This window comes from Monopterus albus, unplaced genomic scaffold, assembly GCF_001952655.1.
Source record: "Monopterus albus unplaced genomic scaffold, M_albus_1.0 scaffold209.1, whole genome shotgun sequence".
Taxonomy (NCBI): domain Eukaryota; kingdom Metazoa; phylum Chordata; class Actinopteri; order Synbranchiformes; family Synbranchidae; genus Monopterus; species Monopterus albus.
The window spans coordinates 1,352,112-1,361,470 of NW_018128089.1; the positions used below are offsets into that span (position 1 = coordinate 1,352,112).

Here is a 9,359-nt window from a genome sequence, read left to right on the forward strand (position 1 = left end):
AAAGGTGAACTGCTGTGCAGACAGCAGTAAGTGATATACAGGTGTGTATTCACTAAGGTGTTAGCAACATGTTCCATGTGGTGAGCAGCAGCAGCTAACGTGTTGCTACCTGGGCACTGACATGCAACCATGCAGATGTTACTAGGTGTTTTTCCGCGACAGATGCTAAGTGATCATTGCCAGAGAGTGGCAGAGATTGGTGCTGCCTTCGCATGCTCTAATGGAAGAAATGTCAAGATCTCACAGGACAGAAGTTCTTTTACAATATTTTACCCTTACAAATGTGTTGCATTTCCTTTATCAGAATGACTAATCTGTGTCTTAAGATGTCTACTTTAAAGTGTTTACAACTGTTTAGTGGTGCACACATGGCAATGGTAATTTTTACATCTGTACAACTTTACTAACTTTGTGTCTCCTCTCTCCCGCAGTGTGTCCTCTCTCTCTCCCTGTACCTTTCTGCAGGTTGCCCTGGCCCTGGAGCTCTATGTCTCTGATCAGTGTTTGATTGTTGTGTCTTGTTGCTTTTCTTCTTTCCTCTCTCCTCTATCCACTCACCCCAACCGGTCGAGGCAGAAGGCTGCCCACCAAGAGCCAGGGTCTGTCGGAGGTTTCTTCCGTTAAAGGGAGTTTTTCCTCCTCACTGTCGCCAAGTGCTTGCTCAAGGGGGATTTGTTGGGTTTTCCCTATGTAATAATATTGATAACAGTAAGGTCTAGACCTTACTTTGTAAAGTGTCCTGAGATGACTTTTGTTGTGATTTGGCGCTATACAAATAAAATTTGATTTGATTTGATTTGATTTACAACATGGAGCATTGCCCTGTGGGAGCGTTAGCAGGAAGTAGTGTCTGTGCCGTGGACTTTTGACGTTACACTGTGTAGTTCTGAGGCACTCCGGCAGACATACTTACACATTCAGACATGCAGTTTAAATAACACACTGTGCTGTATAAGACACAGGTGGTGACTTTCTGTGCAGTCCCCACTGCTGCAGTGCTGGACGTAAAAAGGCCGGTAACCGTTTACTGTGGCTTTGCAGGGAGTTGTTAAAACATTTCTGAAGATTTTCATGGCATCAGTAGGTAGTGGAGAGGTGGCTGGTGTTGTTTACAATGGTTCCAGCTTTTGTAGGTGGAGGTGTTGTTCATGGTGTCTGAAGGTTTCCTATCTGCCACTGCCTCTGTGTGGACCACTGTGAGTCCATCCCGTCCCCTGACCACAGGAACTGAGGTGAGATGTACTTAAATCCTTCATGTTAAACCCTTGTGTGTGGTCAGTTTAACCAGGGTCATGTCCACTGAGGCACAGTTACCTGTAGTTTAACTGCTGTGATGCACTGTTGCTATGGTTACCTAGATGAACAGGTACAAACCTGATGAAGGGTTTGACCAAAGTGATGAGAGCTTTGATGTACCAGGCAGGATGGACCACCAGGAGCCCCTTCAGGTCTTTCTTCAACCTGGAGATGCAGGAAATAGGAATTACATGGCTGTCGTCATGGAAACAAGCTTATTTACGACATTTATGACAAATGACAAACATGTTTCATTTCTTCTGAATGGGAAACACAGTTGAAGCTTTTCAGAGAAACAACCATCGGATTCAGAAAATATAGTGCGTGTGACAGCTCCACCCAGGGCCATCCCAACAGATGAAACCAGCATACCTCCTGTTGATGGAGGTGTAGCACTGGTGGAGCCATTTGATGGCCGGCAGTTTGTTTCGAGGAGCCATGGCACACAGGTAGACCAGCAGGTAGTTCTCTGAGACCATCAGGTCCAGCGTCCCCACAATGTACCTGCAGGTAAAAATACACTGTTACACCTGTGTCCAGGTGTTCATTACTTTGACTTGAGAGTGAAGTGAGACGTAAGACAGCTTGTCAGCGTTGAAGTTAATGCTTAAACTTAAACCTGAACTCATTTCCATGCATACACTTGTGAATTATTGTCAGAAACTAGCTTTTTTTCTAGTTTTTCATTCACCCAGAGACACAACTACATTATGTTTGTATACTCTGTCTTAATAAAGTTTAATAGACAACCAGAAACACTCACCTGAACAGGTTGTCCATGACATACCCATAGTCCTCCACTGTGTTCTCCGGCAGGTAACAGGAAGTGAACATGATAATGGCGTTCATCCCATCTCCATAGTAACCTGACAAACAATCACACACAGAGAGGGAGGAGTTACCGTTGGAGTAATAAATAGAACCAAATAAAACTGAGACCAACAACATTGTATTTACAGAAGGGAATATAAAAACAGATGTGATACAGCTGCTAACCGACCAGATCATACAGCCCACAGCTGCGAAACTGTAGAAAATTAAGATGAAAAAATACTTAGTGGACAGTTTATTAGGACCACCAGTGTAAGTCTGTTGTATATTGTATATTACCTTATATATCCTACTGTAAATATCAATTGTACATATCTATTGGTAAATTAGATCTGACTGTAGATACTGTAGATACTGCACACTGCACTGCTGTTATTGCACTTCTGGTTAGACTGTTGCTAAACTGTATTTTGTTGCTTTGTACTTCTACATGTGTAATGACAATAAAGTTGAATCAAATCTAACCTAATCTAAATTAGTTAGTAGAATATTTGACCCCTGACCTCCATGTGACAGGACCTGCAGGTAGGGCTCCAAGACGCTCATGTTAACATGATATTCCTGTCCCGAGATGCAGAACCTCCTCCAGCGGCGCCCCTTGCTGTCCACCTCATCCAGTCCCAACAGACCTTCAAAATGCTCCCCCGGGCCCCTGGTCATGCCCACAGCCCCGTCTCTCCCTCTCCTAGGCAGGTCATCTGTCAAAGGTCAAAGGTCATCTTTCAGACAGAGGAAAGAAAAAATAGCAAAGAGCAAAAAAAAAAAAAAACCCACAAAACAATGGCACAAACAGCAACCACAAGCTGATACAAAACTGTCAAAACACAAGCACAGACACACAAAAGACCACAAAATAAACTAAAATAAAACATGTCTAAGGGTCAGGGCTGGGATTGAAGGTCAGCTGATGCCTCACCATCCCACTCAAGTTCATGTGTGCTGTCTGGCAGCGTCCCTGTTTCACTGTCTGAAGGCGTTTCCAGTGCCTCCAGGTTGATATCAAGAGATAGCATTTCATCCGCCGTTTCATCCGGTGTCACTGACAGAGCGGCGGCAGAGAAGCCGTCTTGACTCGCATCTTGAGAGTTTCTGTGACTCAGGGTCAGGCTGAGAGTTGGGGCCACCAGACGTTTCTTAGCTCCGCCCCCAATGGTCCCTGACAGGGCAAGGCTGGTAGGCGGGTCTGAGGGTAAAGGATGGGACAGGGGAAAGAGATATTTAATACAAAACATTCATTTTTAATATTCAAAATATTTAATCTTGCCCTTTAATAATAAATATTTTGTCACTAATAAAGTCACATTTCATGGTTTGTATGGCAAAAATAAAGTTGTATAGTTTGAGGGTTACCTAGTTGCTCCTCTGTTCCTGACGGACTCTCTGGATTCCCAGAATCCTCTGGGAGCAGCCTGGGCCAACACAAACACCATTTAAGCACCTCAATTGCAGCAAGCTTTCCAAACATAAAACCCTGGGACCGTGACAGTTCTCTAATCACAAACATTCCGGATTAAAACATGATGAGCAGCATGATGAAACATGCCCTCAGTGTCTTCTCTGGATGCTGAGTGCTATGACTATTGTAGGCCAAGAGAAACAAAGAAATGTAAATGGAATAAAATACAGTCTGGATATTACTGTTTAGCTTCAATCAAACAATATGAATTGAAATACAAAGGTTCAGAACAGGTGAAGAATTACAGCATCTAAAAACATTCACTTGTTGAAAACACCTGTGGCCGCAGGTTGTTCCAGCTCTGCACAGGTGAGTTCAGCTGAGTTCCTGACTCACAGCTCTGTTAACATAAACAAGATGGATATCCTCTCCATCCTCCACACCGCCTCTCAGCACAAGAAAAGTGTTTGTGCTACTACAGAAACATCCAGAAATATGAGCAGAAAACTGGAAAAGGAAAAACTCCTGTTAGAAAAAAACGAAAGGTGGACCAGGAACTGAACTGAGAGCAGAGCAAACAGAGATAGTGTCAATCTGAGCTGCTGTTTGTCTGCGTCCACATCACAGCTGCAGTTTCCCTCCCAGTGACTCAGTACACAGCAGTGTGAACAGACCAGACCACCTGTGTATGTGCTCCTAGACCCGATTCCTATCCTACCTCTGACTGTGTGAGTGCTGTCAGAACAGTCAGATCAGAATCCATGTGGCTGTTTTAACATCTCCTCCTCTGCTCATATGGCCTGTCATCATCATTCGGATGCTCACAGACCGGTAACAATAAACACGGAGGAGAGCGACGACAGTGATGGGGTGAGTGGAGAGACCAGGACATTTCACATGTGGTGGACATTTATGGAGAATCTTTTAATCAGGCCTAACTGGAAGGAACATATCATAACCCAGCAGTTTGGATGGAAACTGGGCCATTTGACCAGCGCACTAAAAACATAGAACTAAGCAGGATGGCTTGAGATGTGGACGCAGCACTAGAATGTGAAACACAGCGAGGACACGGTTGATGTGATCTCTACATGTGTAATGTGAGGTGTGTCTGTAAAGTGATACTGGTATGTTGGTTCTTTTTAGACCAGCGGTCAAAGGTCAGCACTGACCTGGGGAAACCGTCGTCCTGCCACTCCTCTCTCAGCTCCATGTCCTGGATGCTGGGGAGACCTGAGGCCTTGGCAGGAGCCCTGCAGGGACAGAAGAGCAATGCAGCAGTGCTGAGGCTGACAGATGTGAACTCCAAGATAGACTTTTACCCACATTTGCAGAAGATAAAGAAATGGACCTTTCAAACAGAAACATGGTTCTGATCATGTGTCAATGTTACAGAAAAGAACAAACAAGAGCTCTTCTCTGTACAAACTACAGGGACTTCTACATGAAATGGGAAAGACCATGGTCCAAACAAAGACAGGCCAGTTTCCCTCAGTGCTAAGAGCAACCTGCAGATCACAGTGTTTCTGACAACAGCCAGTCTGTTGGGCTGCTCTATCAGAGGCCTCAATCGTGTGGTTGTAGCTTTCACTTCACTTTAACTAGAAGGCGGATTGTTTACTTTCACATGACTCTGTCTTCAAACACACTCAGAGGGACCACACAACAACTCATGAAGAGCTGGACCCTGTTCTTATGAGGACTTGATATCCCTGAATAGTGGTCAGTCCCTGTGCTGATGTGCGACTGAACAAACCTGTTGCTGATTAATGTGCTTGATGTACAATGGCTCAATAAACCATAACACACTGGTTGATTTCTCCCATAACACTCACAAGTCGTTCATCATGTACGAATACTCCTGAACTGGATCATTTCTATGCTCTGGACCTGACCGATGTTGGTCTATGATGTTAGCAGGGCAGGGCTGTGTAACTGTACATCATCATCATCATCATCAGACAGGATGGTGAGTTCAGGGACAATCAGGAAACCACAAATCTAGTCTTAATCTATTATCAGTTTCATGAGCTGTAGAACAAACTGCATAAAATGTGAAGTGAAACTCAAACCTGACATCAGACTCGAGGCTTTCTGATTGGTCCGGCAAACAAGTGTGGGTGTCCTGCTCATCTGCGCTCTGCACCTTCATTCATTTGATGTTTCTTATGTTTCTGAGCCCATCTAATGCCCAGTCACAAAGTTCAATTTAACACATAAAACATCCTACCAACTTAAAAACACCAAACTAAACACCTACTGTATGCACCAGAACAATCCAATAGCCTTTCAGGACATGTCTTTGAAGCTGCCACTTCCACAGTTTGTCAAGAGACTGTGGCTGGATGAAGCTGCCAGCAGAGCACACTGCTCCACTACACTGTTGCTTTGTGTTCATTTCCTCAGTGTGATGTTCAAGTCATCCTGGTTTAACACAGTTTTCCCCTTTTCTGGTCTCAGTCTGTTTACAATGTAGGCAGCAAAGCCCCTCCCCAATCTTCACTGTAATTTTATATTTAGGCCTTTATTCAGACAGGATAGGTCTGCGCAGAGGCCACCTTTGTTATTCAGGAGCGCCCTGATCTCATCCACCCCTGGAAGCTGCCCAGTACGACCACTGTCTGACCTGCTGCCCCTGAGCAGCTGCATCGAAGCAGCTGGGGTTACGGGCCTTGCTCAAGGGCATCACAGTGGTGTTGATGAGAGTGGGGCAGCAGGTGTAATGCTGCCTGTCCGAGGATTGAACTGGCCACCTTGTGGTCACAAGCTCGCTTCTCCAACTATTAGGACCCCATTGAATCTTTTAGTTAAGCACCTAAATGTTGTCTTTTTGCTGAGATTTTTAAATCCACATGATTTCTTCTGTCCATTATTTTCTTTAACCTTAGAGATCCTCTCCAGATAATTTCAATATTTATATTTGTATATAAAAATGCTTTGCTATAAACAAGTCAGAGCTTTTCCTGAAAAAAAAGTTTAGCTATATAGCAATACTGTATAAAAGAGAGATAAGTGCGCAAATATATTTACAGCCTGGCTGGGAGTTTGACAGCATGTCATTACCTCTTTATTTACTCATTTAATCTAAAACAATCTAATGCCAGGGAACTGGGAGACTGGGTAATTAGCAGCAGGCTGTTTGCATGCAGTTCCACCACTAATAGTGAGCCAAACATAGTGTTTTAATTTCAGTTTAATGCTCCAACATGTCTACTACCATCCCATAGCATTTGATAACGTCAGTATCTTTTCACTTTCTCAGATGATCCGAAACATAATCTAGTAAAATTAATAGAGAACAGAGAGCTTGCCTTGCTTTATTAGCAGCAGGCTAATGGTTAGCTTTACCACCAAGTCAAACATAACTGGTAATATTCCATTCCAACACTGGTTAAAAGCAGCAGAAAGTGACATGAGAATCAGTTGAGTCTCTGCTGATCGGGTGGATGGTCACAAGATGTAAAGACACCACCTTTGCTTCTGGAGAGTCACAGTGTTTCCCCAGTGTTTGACATTTTGAGAATAAACCGATCAATCAGATCATCAGGACAATGATCAGTTGATTGATTGGCGACCCTGCTGTTTGTGTTTCCACTCAGTCAGGAAGTTCCTCTCACTTGTCACCATGTGTATAAAAGCACACAGAGATGTGAAACATACATTTCAGTTTTATATGTTGAATTTATTATTACTATTATTTTCTATTAGGGCTACAAGTGGCAGTGCAAAGGAAAACTGATTTTGCTGTACAACATTTATAACTGTTTGTGTTCCAAATGAAAATAAAATGATCAGACAGACAGACAAACTAATGATGCTGACAACAGCAGCCTCTACAGAAGAAAAAGCTCTGAGACAAAAGCTGACTGGAGGTTCAGTCACAAACATTAGCCCTATACTTTAGCTTTAAAACCAAACCTGTACCGTAAAGCAAAAATTTAAACCTGCACATCCCCATAACACCATGAAGAAACACACACAAATCTCTAAATTCCTGCTCTCTCTAATACCAGGGTCCATTCACTTTAAGTCATTTTAAGTCTCCTCCTGGTTTTCCTCTTCAACAGACAGATGCAGTCAGATGACTTTTCACCTGTTGGCAGGTGACTCTCTGAAGTTTGGCATGCAGTCAGTGCAGTGAGCAGCTCCTCCTTCCAATAAAATCTGAATCAGATCAGACTGAACAGACCTGTCTGATTGCTCTGATTGTGGCTGTTCCCAGACACACCTGAGCAGGTGAGGAGGGGCGGGGCTCTATTGTTCCTCTGTTGTTACTGAAGCAGAAGACTTCATCTGACACACCTACTCAGGTAGCCATACCTGTATGTGTTGAGGTCACAGGTGAAAAGAAAAGGGTGGGTGGTCATACCTTTAGGATTAGGCTTCAAATGTTCTTTTTTGATAAAGCTTATAGTTATGGCTGGATCAGGTGACCCTGAGCCTTCCCTTAGTTATGCTGCTATAGGCCCAGACTGCTGGGGGTGCTCCATGATGCTCTGAGCTCCTCTCCACTCTCTCCATCCATCTATATGCCACTACTACGCGTCACTAACTGCTTGTCTCCCATCTCCCATTGTGTGTCATCTCTCTCTCTTCCTCTACCTTTCTGCAGGGATCGCTGGCTCTGGAGCTCTACATTTCTAATGAGCAGTCACCGGCCACATCAACCTGCCCAGTGTTTGTTGTCTTGATGCTTTTCTTTTTTCTTTCCTTTATCCACTCCCCCCAACCAGTTGAGGCGGAAGGCTGCCCACCAAGAGCTGAGGTCTGTTAAAGAGTTTTTTCTCCCCACTGTTGCTGAGTGCTGCTCAAGAGGGATTTGTTGGGTTTTTCTCTATAATAATAGTAATAACAATAATAACAGTAAGGTCTATACCTTACTTTGTAAAATGCCCTGAGATGATTGTTGTTGTGAATTGGTGCTATACAAATAAAACTGAACTGAACTGAACTGATATGGAAACATTTCCACTGTGATGATTTCCACTGTATGACTGGACAAAACAGAACTGAAAAATCCAGACTGTGTTCTTCCTGAGCTCTTACCTTTCCAGGGTGATGGTCTACAGCAGGTTCCAGGATTCTTGAGGAAGTTCTGGGGCTCTTGATGACCATAAGTGCTTAAAGAGATTCCAAGAGAGGGTGAACAGCTTCCAGGGTTCTAAAGGGGCACTCAGATTCAGTGATTCTTGAGAAGGTAAAAAGTTAGAGGAATTTCCAGGGTTCTCAGTGATATGGTTCCCATGAGTGCTTGAAGAGGTTCCAGAAAAGGCTGAGGAGGTACCAGGGGTGCTTAAAGAGGTTCAAGTAGTGTATGGGGCAATTCCAGGATTTGTGAGAAAGGTTCGGCCATTCTTCGGGTGGTTCTAGAACTCCCTGAAGAGGTTCCAGGTGAGTTTGACAGGACTTGGCATGAGGCAGATCTGAAGACCAGAAAAGTAAAAAAAAAAAACCTTGGGGTGGAGGGTGTGGTTTCAGAAAGATGTGAGCTGACCATACCTGCAGGTGGTACTGGTGAAACTGAGCTCGATTCAGCATCTGACTGTCAGGGGTGCAGGTAACTGAGATGCCAGGTTTTGACAGAAAAGAGGATGACGTCTCTGCTTCTGCTGCAGAGATCATTTTAATAACCTTTCCAGGAGGGGGCATATAAATCAGCAGAGGACACTTTTAAAACTCATCACATGTCTAGGCCTGGAAACAAGTCAGCCACCAACTTCCTGTCACATGACCTCGGGTTACTGCGAAGGACAAAAAAAATTGCTGCAAACACGATGAAACAAATGTGGATTTGGACCGAGACACCACAGCAGACAGGAAGTCAGCAGACATCACT

The 9,359-nt window shown here is 44.0% G+C and overlaps 1 protein-coding gene across 2 annotated transcripts in view; it reads right to left on the reverse strand.

Moving 5' to 3' along the window:
* Window positions 1-1,021: 1,021 nt before the first annotated feature.
* The window catches only part of bnipl (BCL2 interacting protein like), an 8,760-nt gene continuing 422 nt past the window's right edge, over window positions 1,022-9,359 (reverse strand). Inside the window, exons 1-9 of one of the 2 annotated variants that reach the window (XM_020618775.1) lie at window positions 9,023-9,353; window positions 8,570-8,946; window positions 4,696-4,776; window positions 3,478-3,536; window positions 3,044-3,310; window positions 2,631-2,825; window positions 2,060-2,162; window positions 1,669-1,800; window positions 1,022-1,461 (exon numbers count right to left, since the gene is read on the reverse strand). In XM_020618775.1, coding sequence (XP_020474431.1) covers window positions 1,311-1,461; window positions 1,669-1,800; window positions 2,060-2,162; window positions 2,631-2,825; window positions 3,044-3,310; window positions 3,478-3,536; window positions 4,696-4,736 — 948 coding nt within the window. In that variant the 5' untranslated portion in view covers window positions 4,737-4,776; window positions 8,570-8,946; window positions 9,023-9,353 and the 3' untranslated portion in view covers window positions 1,022-1,310. Of the gene's footprint in view, window positions 1,462-1,668; window positions 1,801-2,059; window positions 2,163-2,630; window positions 2,826-3,043; window positions 3,311-3,477; window positions 3,537-4,695; window positions 4,777-8,569; window positions 8,947-9,022; window positions 9,354-9,359 lie in introns of those variants that run through there. The other variant, XM_020618774.1, reaches the window with a different exon arrangement.